The 21,134-nt window shown below is 37.1% G+C and overlaps 1 protein-coding gene across 13 annotated transcripts in view; it reads left to right on the forward strand.

Moving 5' to 3' along the window:
• The window catches only part of HERC1 (HECT and RLD domain containing E3 ubiquitin protein ligase family member 1), a 136,299-nt gene that overhangs the window by 91,889 nt on the left and 23,276 nt on the right, over positions 1-21,134 (forward strand). For 7 of the 13 annotated variants that reach the window (XM_074880966.1, XM_074880963.1, XM_074880973.1 and 4 more), the window contains 22 exons: positions 409-602; positions 1,167-1,322; positions 1,556-1,662; positions 1,904-2,014; positions 2,096-2,272; positions 3,258-3,497; positions 3,704-3,787; positions 4,852-5,372; positions 6,381-7,156; positions 8,276-8,474; positions 9,451-9,611; positions 11,170-11,286; positions 11,455-11,686; positions 12,805-12,929; positions 13,179-13,399; positions 14,609-14,877; positions 15,404-15,456; positions 16,683-16,883; positions 17,487-17,661; positions 18,387-18,657; positions 19,494-19,707; positions 20,473-20,732. In XM_074880966.1, the coding sequence (XP_074737067.1) occupies positions 409-602; positions 1,167-1,322; positions 1,556-1,662; positions 1,904-2,014; positions 2,096-2,272; positions 3,258-3,497; positions 3,704-3,787; positions 4,852-5,372; positions 6,381-7,156; positions 8,276-8,474; positions 9,451-9,611; positions 11,170-11,286; positions 11,455-11,686; positions 12,805-12,929; positions 13,179-13,399; positions 14,609-14,877; positions 15,404-15,456; positions 16,683-16,883; positions 17,487-17,661; positions 18,387-18,657; positions 19,494-19,707; positions 20,473-20,732 (4,864 nt within the window). The remainder of the gene's footprint in view (positions 1-408; positions 603-1,166; positions 1,323-1,555; positions 1,663-1,903; positions 2,015-2,095; positions 2,273-3,257; positions 3,498-3,703; positions 3,788-4,851; positions 5,373-6,380; positions 7,157-8,275; positions 8,475-9,450; positions 9,612-11,169; positions 11,287-11,454; positions 11,687-12,804; positions 12,930-13,178; positions 13,400-14,608; positions 14,878-15,403; positions 15,457-16,682; positions 16,884-17,486; positions 17,662-18,386; positions 18,658-19,493; positions 19,708-20,472; positions 20,733-21,134) is intronic. The other 6 variants (XM_074880968.1, XM_074880974.1, XM_074880969.1 and 3 more) reach the window with 6 other exon arrangements.

A 21,134-nucleotide genomic window follows, 5' to 3' on the forward strand; every position in this document is an offset into this window, starting at 1 on the left:
AGTACATGCATCTTCATTTCAGTGTTCATACAACACTTTGCATTTACCTGCCAAATCCATTATGTAAAACAACCCCAGTAATCTCACACCAAAAAACCCCCTGAACCCACAAAAACAACACCCTGTCCTTGGGAGTTGCAGTGGATTATGTTTAAGTGACTAAGTTGTTCTTTTTCCGTTAGGAAGTACTGGAAATGTATTCTTTGATTCCAAAGATTGGACAGTTTTAAAGTGTCTTAAAAACTGGCTTCAAAGAAGAATAATCTGCCAAACATATTATGGAGCATGCGGAAGAGTAACCTGCTGCAATAGAGTGAATGGGAATTAGTGCTGTGTTCGGCCTGGTCATCACTTGCACTGAGTTTATAGTTGTGTCTTTATGTTATTGTTCCTTGTGTCTGTGTATAGAACCTATGCTGACAAACTGAGCCCAAAGGTGGTCCAGTCTTTGCTGGATTTATTATGCAGTCAGCTGAAGAACTTGTTATCACAAGCTGGTGTGATGCTTATGGCTTCCTTTGGAGAAGGTGAAGGTGAGGAAGATGAAGTAGAATCAAAAAAGACAGATTCAAATGGGGACAATGAGAAGAGAGACTTCAGAGGTAATTACCTTGCATCATTTCTGTTACAATTTTGAACTACCAGAAAACGTAATAAAAGAAACCACTGAATGCTGAGGCCCTCACCCACTCTACTATATTTTGATTATTGTTGTGTCGTTCTTAACTGTGTAAATTAGATTAAAGTCGTCAAATAATTCGCCTCGGTGGTGGGGAAGTGGAAGAGTTAGGAGTGAAGTCAAGCCTGGGAAGGTTGGGGGGAGGGTGTTTCAGTTTTGTCTTACTCTATTTTTCATTGGCAATAAAATAATCTTCCCCAAGTTGAGTCTGTTTTGCCACAATGGCAATTGTTAAGTGATCTCACTGCCCTTATCTTGACCCACGAGCTTTTCATCTTATTTTCTTCCCCTGTCTTACTGAGGAGCAGAAGTGAGAGAGCAGCTTGGTGGGCACCTATCAGCCATCCAAACTTAACAGCCAGTCATCATGTAATAACTGATCATTGGATTTTTACTTACAGAACAGTTTGTTGCCAGTGACAAGGACTACTAATAATGTAATAATAAGGTAATAACAACAATGAAAACTTTTAATTTAACTTCCTAGCTGCCCTCCGAAAGCAACATGCAGCGGAATTGCACTTGGGAGACTTTCTTGTTTTCCTACGTAGAGTTGTGTCTTCAAAAGCAATTCAGTCAAAAATGGCATCTCCAAAGTGGACAGAAGTACTTCTTAACATTGCTTCTCAGAAGTGTTGCTCAGGTATGATCCTTTCAAAATGTGCTCAGTGGTTACTTGCATTTCTGTAGTGCAGTTCCTAAAAATAGGTCCTGTTAGAACATGTGTGATATAGCGAACAACGAAAACTAACTGCAGTAAATGTACACAAGTTACACTTTGGAGAATTGTGCACTGGTGGCGTGCAGCTGGCATCATAGGGGCATGCCTGATGCTGAAGTCACTTTCAGATTATTAACATATTGTTCCATCTTTAGGAGTTCCCTTGGTTGGCAATTTGAGGACTAGACTTCTTGCACTTCACGTACTAGAAGCTGTATTACCTGCTTGTGAATCTGGCGTTGAAGATGATCAAATGGCTCAGGTCTTTATATCTTGTTATAAGCTTTTACACCTGTTTCTTCAAAAAGTCTCAGAAAACTTCTAAATATTTCATAGGTTTGTTCAGAATCCAAATCAAGTGAGGCTCGGTGTAGATATTTGCTTATCTAAGAGCACTAAATGTTTTGACATTTATACCTACAAAGCAAAGTAAAACAATATAATATTACTTGTTGTCCTCATCTTGGATTTAAAATGATCTGAATTATATTCTAATACACCAGGTTGTTGAACGATTATTCTCACTTCTGTCTGACTGCATGTGGGAGACTCCAATAGCTCAGGCTAAACATGCAATTCAAATAAAGGAGAAAGAACAAGAAATGAAGCTACAGGTAATGATGCTTTTACTTCCTCTTTTGACTGAATGCAGTTGAGTTACATTTACCACAAATATTTTGTCCTATTTCTGGTAGAAGCAAGGAGAGTCTGAAGATGAAGATGAGAATCTTCCTATACAGGAAGTGTCCTTTGACCCTGAGAAAGCTCAGTGCTGCATAGTGGAGAATGGGCAGATTCTAACTCACGGAAGTGGAGGTAAAGGATATGGTTTAGCATCCACTGGAGTTACTTCTGGGTGTTACCAGTGGAAGGTAGGTTGCATAAAAGTGTATTTCTTAACTTCTCTTAGTGTTATTTTGGAAATATACTATGATTTATAAACAACAGCTACCTATGTTTTTTCCCTTACGACAACATTCTTGAGCAAATGACATTTTTGGCAGTGTTAGGTTGATGGTTGGACTCATGATCTTAAGGGTCTTTTCCAACCTAAATCATTCTATGATTCTATGATTTTCAATCCAAAGTGAAGAGTTTGTGGCTACTTTTGAGCACTGCCATTTGGGTATTTCAGTACACAGATTGGAAACTGTGAACATGTGTTGTGTATTTACGGGGGTCATGGTACTTGACCCAAGATCCATACTCAGCACAAATGTGCATTGTCTTGCAAAAGTTACATACTGAAATACGTATATTTTGAATTTTTTTAGAAAAAGACTTCACAAAATATTTTGTTTTCTTGCCAGAAGAAACATCAGCCTCTCTAAGACCAGCTTTTAATACATCATCTGGAGTAATTTTTTTTAGGAATATAGATACATACACAGTTGTAGTCCCTGTTAGCACCATCTTTGAGCATAACACTTCTTTTTTTTACTTGAAGCTCTGTAAATCACTCACTGTGTACGTGAGGAGTAAAGGTTATTTATTTCTGTAATACTATTTTTAGCACTTGTATCACAGCTTCTGGGTTGTGTACGTTTTGAGTCTGGGAAACAAAACAACTTCTTTGTGTATTTACGTACAGTTTTCTTAATTACTAGTAGGTTAAGTTTAAATGACTTGTTAATGACTGACCTTATACACCAAGATGTCATTTTAGAGGTAGAGCATGATTTTAGCTTATTAGCTTGTTTGGTGGTTTGTGGGTTTTTTTTTTTTATTAAAAGCTTCTGAGTAAAACAGTTAAAAGTATACATAAGTATGTGTAAGTTAAATTTTCATTACGTTATCGTGTTAAAATGTGTATTGTTGACTTTTTCCTCTGTTTTTTTTTTTTGTTTTGCCTGCTAGTTCTACATTGTGAAGGAAAATCGAGGCAATGAAGGCACATGTGTAGGAGTTTCTCGCTGGCCAGTACATGATTTTAACCATCGCACTACCTCAGATATGTGGCTATATAGAGCCTATAGTGGTAACCTTTATCACAATGGAGAACAAACTTTGACTTTGTCCAGCTTTACCCAAGGAGATTTCATCACATGTGTATTAGATATGGAAGCAAGAACTATTTCCTTTGGTAAAAATGGAGAGGTATTTAACATAATTGGTTTTTTTGATGCTTTTTCCAACAGTAATTTGGCATGGGTATTTTGTATAAAGCTAAGCATGATAGTTAAGACGTGTGACAGTTTCAGTACTTACAAGGATTATAATACAGGTATAACTTTGTCACATTTCATATTTTTGCTTGTTAAAATGTTCTAAGTTTGAGGGGTTTTGTTCTGTTTTTTAACTAGGAGCCAAAACTAGCTTTTGAAGATGTGGATGCAGCAGAGTTATACCCTTGTGTTATGTTCTATAGCAGTAATCCAGGAGAGAAGGTAACTTCAATGTTCATCTGCACAGGTGTACTGTGACTGGGATAAAGTCAGTATTCTTCCTAACAGCCTGTATGGTGCTGTGTTTCGGATTTGTGACCAAAACAGTGTTCTACCTATTGCTGAAGTGTTTACACAGCATCAAGGCTTTCTTGGTTTCTCACTCTGTCCCTCCCAGCAAGTACACTGGGGTGGGCAAGAGGCTGGGAGGGAGTGCAGCCAGTCAGCTCACTTCAAGTGACCAAAGGGCTATTCCATATGATACATCATGCACAGCAATAAACCTGCAGGGAGGTTTGCCAGGGGTTTCTGTTGCTTGGGGACTGTCTGGGCATTGGTCAGCTGGTGGTGACCGATTGCATTTTGCATCACTTGTTTTTCTTTGTTTCATTTAATTTTGCCTTTTTTTTTTTTTTTTCCCTCTTTTACTTATGAAACTTCCTTTATCTCAACCCATGAGTTTTCTCACTTTAGCCCTTTTGACTCTCTTCCCCATCCTGCTGGGGGGGGTGATCAAGTGACTGTGTGGGGCTTTGCTGCCTCACTGGGGTTAACCCTTAACAGGGTCATGAGTTTATCGTTTCCTTTCTGTTCTCCTCTGTGTCAATGTTATGGGTGTTGGGTTTTTTGGAGGATGGGGATGGTAGCTAACAAGTGCTGGGAAATGTCACTGGTCATTCATCTTGGTTTATGACATACATAGCACTGCATTACTTGCACACTAGCTAGACTTTTAATAAATTCCTATATTGTGCAATCTGTTGAAAATTTGAAATGTATTTTATTAATTAGAATTGATTTACAGACTTAATGTTCTATCCACAAAATTGCATTCCCCAGAAACCAGGGAGAATGTAGATAGTCTTATGTGAGAAACCATGAACTGTTGTAATTTCATCATCCTTGTGTTTGAAGGGATGCAGCTTTAGATCAGTGTTAAGGTGGATTTCCTAAGGATCCAAAGCAAAAAACGACAATGCTAGTAATTTTTTCTATTCAGCAGGAGACGCCTGAGCTTCAGGTATGTTGAGAAGATAACTTTTAAACTGTTTCCTTTAAACACTTAGGTGAAAATCTGTGATATGCAGATGCGTGGTACACCAAGAGATTTGCTACCAGGTGACCCCATCTGTAGTCCTGTTGCTGCAGTGCTGGCCGAAGCCACTATCCAACTCATTCGTATCCTTCATCGCACAGACCGTTGGACACATTGCATCAATAAAAAAATGATGGAAAGACTGAATAAAATCAAGACGTGTCTTAAAGAAGCAGGCCAAAAGCTGAAGAAAAGTCGCTCAGTTCAAAGTAGAGAAGAGAATGAGGTGAGAGAGGAGAAAGAAAATAAAGAGGAGGAGAAAAGCAAACATAGTAGGCATGGTCTGGCTGACCTTTCAGAACTGCAGTTGAAGATGCTCTGTGTGGAAGTGTGGCCTGTTCTGGCAGTAATTGGTGGAGTTGATGCTGGTCTTAGAGTTGGAGGTCGATGTGTGCACAAGCAAACTGGACGTCATGCCACCTTGCTTGGAGTAGTGAAGGAGGGCAGTACATCTGCTAAAGTCCAATGGGATGAAGCAGAGATTACTATCAGGTATGCTCATTTCCTACACTTTTCACAATCTAGGGGTGTTTTGTGCTTGGAAATCTTCAGAAGTAACATACATTTTACATTAGAGTCATGCTGATCAATTATTTAAAGCTTTAGACTTCAAAATTTGGCTTTTTAAAACAAATATTATGAGTTAAATTTTTAATGCTATCTAGTAATAAGATGCCTTGTATATCAAAAATAAATTTGATAGCTTTGAATTGATAAGCATCATTAGACCTCTTAGATTTGGCCTCTAGGTTTCAGAGTTGGGATGTGACCAGCTTACATTTTTCCTAGATTTGAAACGAGCATTGCTTGGTTTAGGATTGGTACTCACTGGCTGACTAAAACATTATTGCTGTCTTCATTTACTACAACTACTTGGTTATGTCTGTAAAGAACACAGATTTTTACTGGGAGTTAGTGCATGCTTTTGTTGTAAATGGTGAACCTGGTTCTGAAGAGAGACCTGATTCAGTTTATCAAGAGTTGAGAACAGGTGTCCTGGCTGCAATGTCATTCCCTTCTTAGGGGACTGGAAATTGCTCTGTGGGGCTTGAGGAGTGCTTAAGGTCAGGAGATGGGAGGATTCTCTCTTCTTAATGGTGGGTTGGATGATGGTTCAAATTAATGCTGCCTCAAAGTAGTGTTTATTCATTCTCTGACCTGCCTTAGAGAGCTAAAGGAATGCCCCTGTATTAGACGTTAACACTCTGGAGTTGTTCTGCAGATGATGGTGAGAACTGGGGAGGAGTCTGGAAGGAGATAAAGGGGTTTAATGCTTGTTATTGAAAACCTGTGCATGCTTTGTTGCCTTTACTCTGATACCATATCTCCCCATTTTCTGATCATAACCTCATTTTCCCCGTTTACATTTAATTTATAGAATTGGTTTGTTTATTTTATTAAATATATTTTACATCTTACTTTGCCTACATTATTTCCTGTACTTTCCTCCTGTCTCTCCCTCACTTGCTTTTTCCTGTGTCATTCTGATCTTTATTAAAGCTTCCCAACTTTTTGGTCGCCTAGTGATACTCCATTGTATAATCTGGAGCCCTGCGAACCACTGCCTTTTGATGTTGCAAGATTTCGTGGGCTGACAGCTACTGTGTTGCTGGACCTTACCTATCTGACTGGTATTCATGAAGATATGGGAAAGCAAAGCACCAAGAGACATGAGAAAAAACACAGACACGAATCTGAAGATAAAGGGGAAATGGACCAGAAAACGGAGGGTGATGTTGGATCAGATACACGATTAGGACAAAGTGCTGATGATAACAAAGGACATAGCGCTACAAGCTCTAAGTCAGAAAATGAAATTGCTTCCTTTTCTTTAGAACCATCAACACTAGGTATGGAATCCCAACACCAACCTGCTGAAGGAAGAAAAAAGAATCATGAACATACTCCAAGAAATCATGATATAGTGCAGTCAGAAATCAGAGCGGTACAGCTATCTTATCTTTATCTTGGTGCTATGAAGTCACTTAGTGTTCTTCTTAGTTGTAGTAAATATGCTGAACTGCTGTTAATACCAAAAGTCCTGGCAGAAAATGGTCACAACTCTGATTGTGCTAGTTCTCCAGTTGTTCATGAAGATGTTGAAATGCGTGCTGCCTTGCAGTTCCTGATGCGACACATGGTGAAACGGGCGGTCATGCGTTCACCGATTAAAAGAGCTCTAGGACTGGCAGATCTGGAACGAGCACAAGCCATGATCTACAAATTAGTGGTTCACGGGCTGCTGGAGGATCAGTTTGGTGGCAGACTTAAACAAGGTACGTTTCAAAATTACGAAGGTATAGTGCTAAATTATTTTTTAAATTTCTATGAAAATTAATAGTAACAATAATACAAATAACATACTCTTGTAATTTTGTGGTGGTTATACTCCGGAGGAATCTTAATTGGACAGAGAAATTTTACAAAGATATTTTACTGTTTTGTAGATATAATACTGACTTTTTGTCTTTTCCTCAGTTCCGTATTTTAATAAAAAGTGAATGCGTATCAGTCAGAAATATAAGAGTTTCTGATTTGTCTTTAATACTTCTTAAAAATAAGCAGTTCTGTATACGCTTGTCAGAAGGATTTGCGTGTGATGTAAATATCATAAAATGCACTGTTGTTAAATATGACTGTATGGAGTCATGTTAACAGATGATGTTGAGCCATGTTCCGGGTGTAAGTAACCTGTGTTCGTGAAAACCTCAATCAGTTGTGGGGTTTTGGTTTCGGGATTTTATTTTCTGATATATTTGGCACTGTACTAACAGAAGCTGAAGAGAAAACATGTATCATTCCTTTTCTTCTTAAAAATACATGTATTACAGTCTGCATCTTCAGGGAAACCATTTAAATCAGTTTAAACAAAGAAAAAAGTATCTAAAATATTAAAGCTCATTACTGCACTGTCTGGTTCTTTACTGTCTTAAGGACTTCTTCTAAACCAACAAAAAAACCCCCTTCAAAAATCTGTTACTTACACAGCTGAGTTAAAAGTAGCTTTATAGTTCATCAGATCTATTTTCATATCTGAGACTTCTTTCCCTTTTGCCTAAGAGAATAATCCTAACTGTTAGAATCATAAATCTAAATCTCCAAATCTAAATATCGTAAGTTCTAACCAAGTAAATGGCTTCTGTTATCATCATCTGGAAAGACTTGTTTACTATTTACCTTGTATTAGTATGACAACAGCAAGAGCCAATAGACTGATTTCTTTACAAAAATCCATGAGTTATTGAAATAAGTATTTGTATGATGTGCATTTCTGCATACTCCTTTGGGGGGAGTTTTAAATAATGATAGTTATTTTGGAAAGTTTAGCCACAGCTACTATTTTATTCTACACAAATATAATAATGTTCCTGTAACATCCTTTTTTTCTGTTGCAGAAGTAGATCAACAGGTAGAAGAAGGTGATCAGTCTCAGCAAGCCCAAACACCAGTTACAACCAGCCCTTCTGCTTCTAGCACGACATCTTTCATGAGCAGCTCTCTGGAGGATACTACCACTGCTACTACTCCAGTAACTGATACTGAAACAGTTCCAGCTTCAGAATCACCTGGTGTTATGCCTCTCAGTCTTCTTAGGTAAAGTATCTTTATTTTCAGCATAAATGACTATGTGGGTGCAGGGAACCAGTTGTGTGGTTTATATACAATATATGTCTTTAGCAGTTTAAGCCTTTGAAAATGTTAATGTTAGTATTTACTGACAAGGGCTGCCTCCGCAGAGGACAGAGTTTAATTCGTTACTTTGCCTTGCAGGACACGCGTTACTAGAAATAAAAAATTAAGCTTTTAACGTGCACTGTATATATACCTAACATCTGAGTTCTTCAAGACAGAAGAAAATACCTTCCTTATGTTCTCCTTCAGTTCTCATGTTTGTTTGGTATAGTTTAAATTACAAATCTCTGAAATTCTGTATTTTTAACACATAGTTGTTGATTCTCAAACTAGAGTAGATCTTAGTTTGTAGGTAACATCCTGCAAGCTAAGACCTTGTTTCATCCTACCCTCACATACTGAAATGGAAGTAAGATAGAGCTAGTTCATCTGCAGAGGCTATTTGTAGTGTAGAAGGAAATCTGCTTTACATTAAATAGAGTCCTGTCCTAAGTTTATTAATTCTGTTGGTGTATCTGACCTCTGTTCTTACAAGTTTTGCAGATGTAGTTTGACAAAATCCAGAACAATGTCCTATTACCAGGACAGTGGAAGTAAAATACTTGCCTGATTTATTAGTCAGGCTGAGTTCTGAACAATATGGGGAAATGGGAAGAGTGTTTACTTTTCTTTTTATTTCCTAGGACAGCTCTTGGTCTATGAGGGGTTTTTTTAGGTACATCCTTAGACTTTAACTTCCCTGGCAAAGGTGGTGGGAATGAGCTGTTCTGACAGGGCTTTTCTGCCCGCCTCAGTGTATGTATTGCACTTTACCCCTGTGAAACTCAATTGCTGTGAAGTATGACTTGCCAAGTACACTCTAATTTGATGTATTTCTTGTGTCACCTTTTTCAGCGTAGCTTTTTTTGATATAAATGTATATTGTTCTTTTTTAAAGGCAAATGTTCTCCAGTTATCCTACTACAACTGTACTTCCAGCACGACGTGCTCAGACTCCTCCAATATCTTCTTTACCAACATCTCCTTCAGATGAAGTTGGAAGGAGACAAAGTTTGACTTCTCCTGATTCCCAGTCTGCGAGGCCTGCCAATCGTACAGGTAAACTTGAAGTCAATATAAATAGAAATGTGGCCACAGAAGTTCAGTGTAGTTTTTTAAGACATTGAAAACCAACAGGATTTCTTTTTAAAGCAAACTAACATGCAAAGCATTGTTGAAAACCTTTTAATGACTGTCTTAGGACAAATAGCTGTAGATTTTGTCTAGCTGTAGACTTTATCAAGCAAATGAAGTTAGTTTTTAAAGGCTGTGGAATGGATTACAAACTACATATATAAAACAAAAATGCAGTATAACTGGTAATTACTTCAAAATGTTAATATGGTTTGGGCTTGTTTCCTTGGTTGTGTGCCATTGTTCAGTGCACTAGTTTTCTAGCTTTTGTTGCACCATATATCATGCAGAAAGCAAGAATTGGTGTATTTTATGATACATACACCAGTATAGCTCTTTCCAATTAATCTTGTTTAATGAGATAGAAGGGTCTCTCCAACCTTCATGGGCTCCTCATGCTGCTGTCTTGAATCATGTGAAGGTAATGGGAGGCTTCTGTTCGTAAAACTTTTTATTGCTACTTGCACTGTACTACTCAAAACAGAAACTTGCTCTATTCCAGGGTACATACAGAACAGAATAGCTAGGGAGCTGAGCAAATTGTTGCATGAGAATCTTGAGAATCTAAAGAGCACAAATCAGTATTGCGATGCGAAGGAGATAATACTAAAAAGAAAAATATAAGCCTATATGTATGTGTTTTGTATTAAATGAACAGAAGAGACTTGAGTTAAAGTATATTTTCAAAATTTCATACTCAGTGCTGAGAGACAGACGATGCTTTAAAATTCCTGACTGATACAACTTTTTATTCTTGCTCTTACATCCATGCTATTAGTCGGGTCTTTTAGCTGTTTCATTTGTTGCGTAGCAACTTCTCTGCTCAGTTTCACCTATCTTTTTTTTTCCTTATGAGATGGCTTGCTTCTAGTCATGCTCCTGTCCTTACAACAGTGTTTGTTACTACATTGTCGATGCCTTTGTTGATCAGACCTCACTTTTATGGCAGATGATAAGGAAACTGTGGTTTTGGGGCAGTAACTGACCTGTTTAGAGTCCCTTGAAAGACTCTTTGCACAGAAATATAGCCGTCATCTGCAAAGAGATTTTTCAGATATGTTGCCAGCTTAGTTGAGTCTCTTTCTGTGCCTTAAGAGGAACATGTATTGGTGTGATTTCATAACATTCAGGAATCTTGATGATTTGGACAAGGATAACTTTATCTAGTCTACCTAAGTATAAATCAGATAGATAATTTGATCCATTTTTAAATGGAAATAAACTTTTTAGAAATACCTTAGAAGTAGTTCTTTGAATATCATCAGTATCCTACTTGATTAAACAGAGGCTTACATAATATATATGTTACCAATAAGAATGAACACCGTCTGGTTTCATTCCAGAAAGTATCTTCTTTGTAGAAAGTAGTAGAGAGGAAAGTTGTTAGGGGCAATTATTCCCCTATTTGAAGCTAATATATCAAAGTAAGGGCTAGTAAAGAAAGATTTATGCCTTTTACATTTAACCTTTTTTGTCTTTTAAGCTTTGTCTGATCCAAGCAGCCGACTTTCAACATCCCCTCCTCCTCCTGCCATTGCTGTTCCATTGTTAGAAATGGGGTTCTCCCTCAGGCAAATTGCAAAAGCTATGGAAGCTACAGGTAATATATAACTAATATCAGTTTAAACTGAAAAATTAGATTAATATGAAACACTTTTTTCCAATGGAATACTTAATTTTGAAGTTCTATAACCATTTATGGGGAAAAAACTTTTTTTTTCACCATCAATGGTATAATACAGTTCTAAAGTGGTTTTCCTGCTTTCAGGTGCCAGAGGAGAAGCAGATGCACAGAATATCACAGTGCTGGCCATGTGGATGATAGAGCACCCTGGCAATGAAGATGATGAAGAGCCCCAGTCAGAAGGGACTGTAGATTCACGACATGGGACAATAGTCTCTGGAAGTGGTGGAAAATCTGGTGATCATTGTTATTTGCAGTCACCAGGTGATATTCCTTCTGCTGATGCCACTGAAATGGAGGAAGGCTTTAGTGAAAGGTAAAATGTAGTTTTCTTCTAATTGCTTGTAATCTGTTGCTGAAACTGAAAATCTCACAAGCTCAGTAGAACATTGCTTTGTAATGTCACTTTTGAATTTTGTTACAAGATGAATAAAAGCAAAGATGCAGTTAAATTAGGTGTACATGGTGCATTTATTTTCCAGTACTGTTTGTCCACAGAACTGGGGAAGAATGTAACTGAGCATCCTTCCATCAAAAAAAAAAGAGGAAGGAGGAACAAAAAAAATGAGGGCATATAGCTTACATTTTACTTAAAAGACCTAGTAATAAAGCAAAATTTTATTGGAGTATTTTTTTTTCTTCAGTGTATTCATGAACATGTATTTTTCTACATTTTTCTTTTTAAATTAATTCTTGGTTTGTCCAGAGAGGATGAAACTGAATTCAAGTTCACCTTCACAATCTTAGATCTGTTATTCTTTTGTTTTGTTTTTAATCCTAAAAGTAGTGGTTATATTTTTTAAGTGACACCTATTAGAAATCATACCACCTTTTTTGTTAATAGGGAGGATGGCAATTACAAGATGTATTTTTTCCAGATTTCCTTGATCCTACTGAGATACGCATTTTTAAGCTTCCTCAGTTATTTTGTCCCAAGTAAACTGTCATTTCATGGAGGACTCACAGATTTTTGTTGGGAGAAATAAACTAAGCAGCAAGCGTTACTGAGTAACTTAAATTCATGTTTTGGAAAACGTTTGGGGCAAAAGAGGGAATGACTGAGGCAGTGACAATGGAAATGTTGATTTGATTTCTCTTAAAAAGGAGAAGAAACCTAGTTCGAGCTGTAGTTAACACTGACAGCATAAAATGAGTGCTCTCCCAAAATTTCTGCACTGCTTAGGCACTATGGAAGCATCAAATACGTGTTGACATTGCTGCATGTAATTTGTTTGAGGTAAACCTCAGTCAAAAAGACACTAAGTGTGTTCTACAGTGGAACTGAAAATCCTTGAATTCCAAATTCCCATTTTTTGCTTCTGTAAGAGAGAATAAAAAAAGCCAATAAATATGGTCTTAGTATTTTTCCTTACTTACTGTATGTGTCTGTTTAAAACTTGGTTTGATTTACCTGTAAATTACAAATTCTTGTAGCCCTGATAATATGGATCATGTGGATAATGCAGCTTCTGCAAGTGGACCTCCTTCTAGAAGTCGGTCAGCTGTAACAAGAAGACACAAATTTGATTTAGCTGCCCGAACATTGCTAGCACGTGCTGGTAAGTATACTGAAAGACTTCCAAGGTCTTTGCTTATCCAGTACATGAAGAGGAGGGGGATTGGTACTTAGCATGAAAGTTACAAAACTCGCCTTCACCTATGTGTATCAGTGTATGTAAGTGTCTTATGTGGTATTAAGTAGATTATGTTTAGCAGAAGAATTAAAAACAAAGCAAAAGGAAGTTGAAAGTATGGTCATCTTTGACATGCAAAATAAAAGTACTACTTTTTTTTTTTTTTAACTTGAGCGGGATTATACCGCTCTGTACAGGCTCACAGGAATCAGAGTCGAAGAGAAGGGATATCTTTGCAGCAAGATCCAGGAGCGCTTTATGACTTCAACTTGGATGAGGAGTTGGAAATTGACCTTGACGATGAAGCAATGGAAGCTATGTTTGGGCAAGACCTGGCTAGTGATAATGATATTCTGGGAATGTGGATCCCAGAGGTATTGGATTGGCCTACCTGGGTGTGTGTGACTGCAGCGGGGGCTGCTTTAACTTACTGCTTTTTGCATGTTCATATTTTTAAATTTGAAGTAACATGCATATGCTCATAGCCTGTTTGAAAATATCTTACTAAATGCCAGCAATGCTTAAAATCTTCTTGTATTTTGAGCTTCACTTTCAGATCAAGAATAACACTTTTTTGTGTTTCTTGCTCTACATGTACATAGTTTTTCTTCTTCCTCCTCTGAAAGATGAGAACAGAACTAGTATAGTTGTTGTTTTCATGATATTGCTTAGAAATCAAGTAGGTATTCCAGATTGCTTTGCTTAGCTGTGTGAGATAACACACACAGTTGTAAATGTTTGTTCTATTTAAATAGTATAATAGTAATAATAATATCATCTGATCTGTAGCAACATAATTTGCACTTAAATCAGTTTTTCTTAATTTAGTCATGTCATGTCTTTCATTCTCTGGGAAAGATGTGGTAACAGTCCTCACTCAATTGTTGTGTAGCCCACTGAAAATATGTTTGAGGTGGAAAAGAAATATAACAGCAGCTTGTTAATCTTTGGATTATCCGTGTCAAATTAGACAAGCAACCCACAAGACTAAACTTTAATCTCCTAATTACGATGTTACCTGACTCTGATATGGAAGCAAGTTTCAGCATGCATATTGAATTTTTCAGAGAGCTTTTTTCACTGGAACATCACAGTGAAATTACTGACTTAGGACAGTATAGAAAATAAACTTTATATTCAGACAAAATCTTGGAATGTATTGACACAAATTATAATTATAGTTGCTCAGTAAAGTCTGATTGTCTGAAAAAATAGGATTCTTTTTTCTTTATTGGATCCTACTCTCTGTCAAGTTCTGAGAAGAACCAGGTAACTTAAAGACAGCATTGAATGTGAACTAGCAGAGTTATATGTGAAAAGTTATACTGTCAAGAGTTTTGAGTCAGATCTGAAATGAAATAGGAAAATCTCATCCTCTGAAACCTTACTTCTCAATGTTTTTCCTGTTCTGAGATGGTCTGCTCTTCATTATGTCACAAATTGTCTATTTCTGCTTTGCTTTTGTGCAAGTTAACCATATAAATATCACTCTGTGTGTGTAACAGAAATGGATAGGAACACCCACTTAAGAATATTGGCGTATTTTGTATCAATGTGAAGATATTTATTCTGTACAAGTAACACATGAAAATCTTACTGTGCAGCATGTTTGTGAATCTGAAGACAGAGAAGAAGTAGTGGTTTGCGAACTGTGTGAATCCAGTGTTGTCAGCTTCAATCAACACATGAAAAGAAACCACCCAGGCTGTGGTCGCAGTGCAAATCGCCAGGGCTATCGTAGCAATGGTTCTTATGTAGATGGCTGGTTTGGTGGCGAATGTGGAAGCGGAAATCCTTACTATTTATTGTGCGGCATCTGCAGAGAGAAATACTTAGCCCTGAAGAGTAAATCTAAAGCATCAACTTCTGAAAGGTACAGAAATACAAGATAGTGGAATACTCTGTGTAAAGAAAGGAAACAACTTTAAAATGTTTACTAGCATCAGCATTTTAGGAATGTGATTGAAGAAATAAAAATTCCTAGAAGAATTTGTCTTTATTTAACTGAGGCTTAAAATTATTCTCTGTATTCAACAAATGCATATTGAGAAAAAAGGTTGTCTTGATATTTCTATTTTTTAAATGAAAAATGAGGAATTATTTCTTGGGATGTTGCCTACTCTTGTTGATTTTTGAAAACTTCCTTTGTCAATGTAGTCTGACAATTGCAATATTTTTGTGGGCCTTTCTCACATTAGTACTGCAAAATGCTTTCCCCCTCCACAGACACTTTTAGAAGCCCTTTTATTTATTTCTCTGTTACTAGTCATTTCCAGAAATCTTACATATATTAACCTAACAGTAAAGTAATTTAATAGTAAACCAAGTTTAAAATTATTATGCATATATGTAAAATATTAGAGCCACTCAGTTATTTTCTTTGTCACTTTTTCATACAGGTACAAAGGCCAGGCTCCTGATTTAATAGGTAAACAAGATAGTGTCTATGAAGGTATGTTTTTAAGTTGCTGGAGATACTAAATACTTCACACTTGCATTTTTCCATAAAGGTACTTCCATGCAAATAAACCTGTCATTAAACTGTACATGGAGTTATACTTCAAAATCTTCTTCAGACTTGATGTAGTATTTTAATTCTTTTTTTAGATCCATTGGGAAAAAATTAATAACATTTTTTCCCATGTCTTTTGTCTAAGTAGCTGAAATGACAAATACCTAACTTTGGGTGATAAGGTATTGTGGGTAGATCCAGATCTGCATGTAGAAAGCCTTGTGTTCAAATACATGTTTTCAGCTGCCTTTGTGAAAGTTGTTAATTACCATAAGTTAGAGTCTGAGAAGTCTGCCATTAGGCTTATTCTTACTTTTTCTACCTTTGTACTAGCTAAGAGTGTCATGAGGATGGCTTTCACTTTAAAGAGATTATTTCTAGTGACTGTAGAAAACCTTCCCCAGATGAGTCTTTGATTCTGGGCCTTTCTGTAGCTTGTATGATGGCAATTGGATGATTGACCACATTTGTCTATTTAAGACTAAATGAGTGCTCCAGAACTTAACAGCAAGTCCCTCTTCCGATAGATAAAAGGTATACAGATTCTACTGTATGGGCAGTGAGATAGAGGGGGAGGGATCAGTCAATATAAGCTGTCTTGTGTGTAAATGATTGGGAAGTAAGTGGAATGCATAACTGAATTGCAATTATAGTGCTTCCCCTCCCCCCCCCCCAAAGGAAAAGCAGAAGCCTGGGTGTACAATTATGACCTAAGAACTTGTGCATACTTTTTGATACATATGAAGACCAGAAATTTCTAGTATCTGTCTTTACTGTTCAGTCCTTTAGAATGTGTACCTGTTACCATGATTTGAAGTACAACTGTATGTCTGTGCTTTTCACTATATTCCAGGTTTTGGAGTTGTGCTAGATGTGATGACTTCTCGTTTCTGTTTTTTAAAAAAAGCTAGTTTGACACTTCAGAGAATCTTCCATGAAACTTCTCTGCAGTAGAAATAAAGATCAAATTTAATGGAGATGGGCAAGAGCAGGATTTTGTTTTTCTGAATTATTATGTTCTATGTCAACATCAGAAGATGAGATTTTAAGACTACTATGTTGCAGATTACAGTCTACATTCTACACCCTTGTGTTGTTTGTTTAATTGAAATTATTTAATATTTTAGTTTTTGTAACCAAGTCTAATTACATTTCTCCAATTCTAGAAGACTGGGATATGTTAGATGTAGACGAAGATGAAAAACTGACAGGAGAAGAGGAGTTTGAGTTACTGGCTGGACCTCTTGGGTTAAATGATCGACGTATTGTACCTGAACCTGTACAGTTTCCTGACAGTGACCCTCTGGGTGCTTCAGTTGCAATGGTGACAGCCACCAACAGTATGGAAGAAACATTGATGCAAATAGGTAAACTTGAAATGAGTTTCCTTCAAAGAATGCATGCCTCCCCTTTGGTGTGATTTTATAGGGGCAATGCAGAAATACTTTGACAGTCTTTCCTGCCTCCCACCACGAGGAAGTGAAGACAGGTTCTAAATTGACCTTTTATTTATAGGGGAGTTAGAGACAGGAGCGTGAGGCATTTATATTGGCAGAAGGCTTGAAACTGTGACCATAGTCCTGCAATGGATGCCCAGTAGCATGTTTCGCAGAACTCAAAGATGGCTTCATGGATTTAAGTTGGGACTTACTGACGAGCCTATTGAAATGCAAGATCAATATTTAAGTTTGTAGGCCCCTCTAATGGAAAAGAGAAACAGAGGAATTAACATTAAGTAATGTCAAGTTGTGCTCATCTGTCTTTGAAAATAAGGAATAATAAAATTGTGGATGGCATTTCAGGAATGTATTTTCCTCTCCTTTATTATCACTATAGTTCTGTAAGTACGACATGTTGAAAAATTAATGAGTAATTTGCAAACTTAGGCCAAATTTGCTTCTGCGATTATTACTACATGATAATGTTTTGGTTTTCTTTAAACACTAACACAAATCATCATTATTTCCAAGGCTGTCATGGCTCTATAGAAAAAAGTTCTTCTGGCAGGATAACCTTAGGAGAACAAGCAGCTGCCCTAGTAAATCCACATGACCGTGTTATGGCTCTAAGAAGAGTGACAGCTGCTGCCCAAGTCCTCCTTGCAAGAACTATGGTTATGAGAGCGCTCTCACTTTTGTCTGTCAGGTTTGTAGCATTGTTGGTAACACTTCCACCTTTCTTTTTGGAACCAGTTATCAATTTATGTTTGATAGGGATGCAGTTTTAAGCTATTTGGGAAAGTGATTCTCATTTTATGTACTTGCATCATACTATTAAGAGAAAAAGTTCTGTTTTTTTGTTCTTTTGAACCCTATCTTCAAACATTATGAAAGAAACTTCTGCATCTTATATGGAAAATGAACTCCAGTAGTACCAGCCATTCAGAACATAAAGATGCTGTCTGTGTAAGTGAGTTTTTGTTCAAGACAAGTATTGAGACTTAGAGGTAAATGTTAGAGGAAAGAAGATGAAGTGCAGGAGTTGATGGGATATTTAAAACTGGCTTTGTACAAGATGCCTGTGCAACTGTGAAGACATCACAGAGATCTGACATGTACCTGTGCATGTTGTCATAGCATAATTCTAAACATGAATTATCCATGTAACTTTGTTCATGAGTGATTCCAGGTTAACTCATGGATTTTTGCTAATGCAAGTCTGTAATGTGTTTTTGGCTTCAGCTTAAAAGAAAAGGAGTTGAGGGGCTGCAGCTCCATTTCTCTTTCTTCCCCTTCCCCCTGCATGGTAACAATGCCCAGCTAATCAAACAGGCGGTGTTCACTAATGGTTTGGGAATAGTTTTATCCAAACATAACTTTCTTTTAAAATGTACTAACAAACCCAAGAACGTTAATATTCATTTTTGACAGTGGTTCCAGTTGTAGCCTGGCAGCTGGTCTTGAATCCTTGGGATTAACAGATATCAGAACTTTGGTTCGTTTAATGTGCCTCGCTGCAGCAGGGAGAGCAGGCCTCTCCACAAGTCCATCCACTGTGTCCAGTTCAACAGAGCGATCTAGAGGAATACACAGCAAAACAAGCAAGCCTATATCTTGTCTTGCCTATCTGAGTACAGCTGTAGGCTGTTTGGCATCAAACACTCCCAGTGCTGCAAAACTGCTGGTACAGTTATGTACACAGGTAGGACTGTTATTACATCACAAATGTTTATATTAAACTACTTAACATGAGATGACGCAATCCATTTTGTGCACATAGATAATCTGTGCTTTTATCTTCTGAACTGTGATGAGACTGCTGTCAGTTTGAGGATCTCTTTAGAGTTCTTGTTTAGGGCTTTGCACAAGGGTATGTTTTATTGTTGGTAAAAGTCAAGTAACTTTACATTTTTTTTTCTGAGTACTCTTTTCAAGTGGAGAAAAATAGACATGCTTTTTGAATTGATAGGGTTTTTCTGTTAAAGTTTTGGTTTTTTTAATGGAGTCAACTCTGTGGAGCACAGATTGTTTATATTTAGAAAGAGACGATTACAGCTGTGGACATGCAGCAGGATTTCTTGTGTATCAGGAAACTTCTAAACAGTCAGAATAATTAATTGTTTTGTTCTTCTGAGTTTGAAATATAATTGTGGAGAAATATGAGTGTTGGATGGGATGATGGATTTTATTGTGTTACTGCTTGTTATCCTACCGCTGGGTGCATAACTTTATAAAAAGTTGTAGAAGTTCCTTAGTTCTTGTATTTTTGGTTAGTTGTTTCTTTGGTATTTTTTTTTTAATCCCTGAATCCGAATAGTTGGTTACATTAAGACCAGGTACTCCCCAGGGGAGAAGACTTACAATTCCACATTGTAAATGATCTTTGTTAAAATAAAAGTGGTTGCGAACTGAGGATTTCTAAAAAAAAAACTTGCAAATCTTTAAAACTCTGCATGATTTGTTCAACTAAAAATGTTTTCCAAAATTAATCTTTCTGTTTGTTCTGGTTATTTATTGTCGTTCATTATTTATTTTTAGAATTTGATCTCTGCAGCAACTGGTGTAAATTTGACAACAGTTGATGATCCAATTCAGCGAAAATTTTTGCCAAGTTTTTTAAGAGGAATTGCAGAAGAAAACAAACTTGTCACATCTCCGAATTTTGTGGTTACTCAAGCACTTGTAGCATTGTTGGCAGACAAAGGGGCCAAACTGAGGCCAAACTATGATAAAGCAGAAATTGAGAAGAAAGGTATGATATAGCTTGTTTTTAAATGTTTCTTATTAAATCTTCAATTCCTCATTTACATTTAAGGAGAGACTTGCTAGAATAATGTATAAATATCCTCTCAAAAGTGTACAAAACTTGTTTTAATCAAAGTAGTATTATAGTTTAGTACACAAATGTTAATTAGAAATATGATCTTATTACATAATTGCATCTTTTGCCACTTCAAAAAAAAAAAAAATCTGAACCTGTGTGTCTTCAAAGCCGTATAGCTAAGACATTCAGCCTCGGTTGTGCCACCTAATGAAATTAAGGGGAATAACAGTTGATTACTGCTACCAAAGTACTGTTCTGCCTCTGACGCAAAAAGCTGTGCTGCCTCTGCTGTGAGAAGTCAGGGAGTCAAAAAGCAACTGCTGTGCCTCAACCCCAGGCTGTTGCTGTGTTTAGAGGGAGGGAAGGACGTAGCATGACAGCATCTTATCTCTGTCAGAGGAGGCATTTTCCTGTTCAGAAAGCACTTGCTCTTTGAACAACCATTTTCCATATGCTGGGGGATAAGGCTGTTCGTAATTCTGTTCTTAAGGGGTTTTTGTGAAGTTTTAAAGGGGGGCATTTTTCTCTTCGTATCAGAAGAGTGGGGGTTTTTTTAATAGTTAAACATGATTGCAACATTCTTGTAAGATGTTTGTTAATCTTTTTTTTTCTGGAAATTATGGCTAATGCTGTGTTCATTTGTGTAATTCTGTTTGGTACTCATCTAGGCATCATCTCATTGTTTTGTTTAAGCAGGTTTAATTGCCCATTTGTATGCCCATCCTTCCTATGATCCTTCTGCTGTAGGCCCTCTGGAGCTGGCTAATGCACTAGCAGCTTGCTGCCTCTCTTCAAGGTTATCTTCACAACATAGGCAGTGGGCTGCTCAGCAGCTGGTGCGAACTCTTGCAGCACATGATCGAGATAATCAAACTATTCCTCAGACCCTCGCTGATATGGGGGGAGACTTACGAAAATGTTCCTTCATAAAATTAGAGGCTCATCAGAACAGGGTAAGCCATGATTTCTCCCAAAATTGCATGAATTTTAATACTTTCTTTTGTAGAATACAGAAAAAGTAAAATACTATTATTTTACAAATATGCTGACTGAAATTATTTGCTACAAGAAGTAAAATTTTGGTGATTGAAGTTACTGTTTGACGGTACCTCTGATGCAGAAGAATGCTGAGCTTCTTTGAAGCTTCAATTAAAGGGGACATGAAAGTGTTCTTACAGTACATGAAGTCAGCAGAATCACCCTAAATCTTTTCTTAAACTAGACCTTAATTTGCATTAACCTTTCTGTCATAGTAGTTAATGTCTTTGTCCAGTATTCTGTGCAATAGTGGCCGGTGGAGCATGGGTCTGAACAAAGTGTAGCATCATCACAAAGCATGCTTAATTACAGTACGC

Source organism: Strix uralensis, chromosome 11 (genome assembly GCF_047716275.1).
Source record: "Strix uralensis isolate ZFMK-TIS-50842 chromosome 11, bStrUra1, whole genome shotgun sequence".
NCBI classification, from domain to species: Eukaryota; Metazoa; Chordata; class Aves; order Strigiformes; family Strigidae; genus Strix; species Strix uralensis.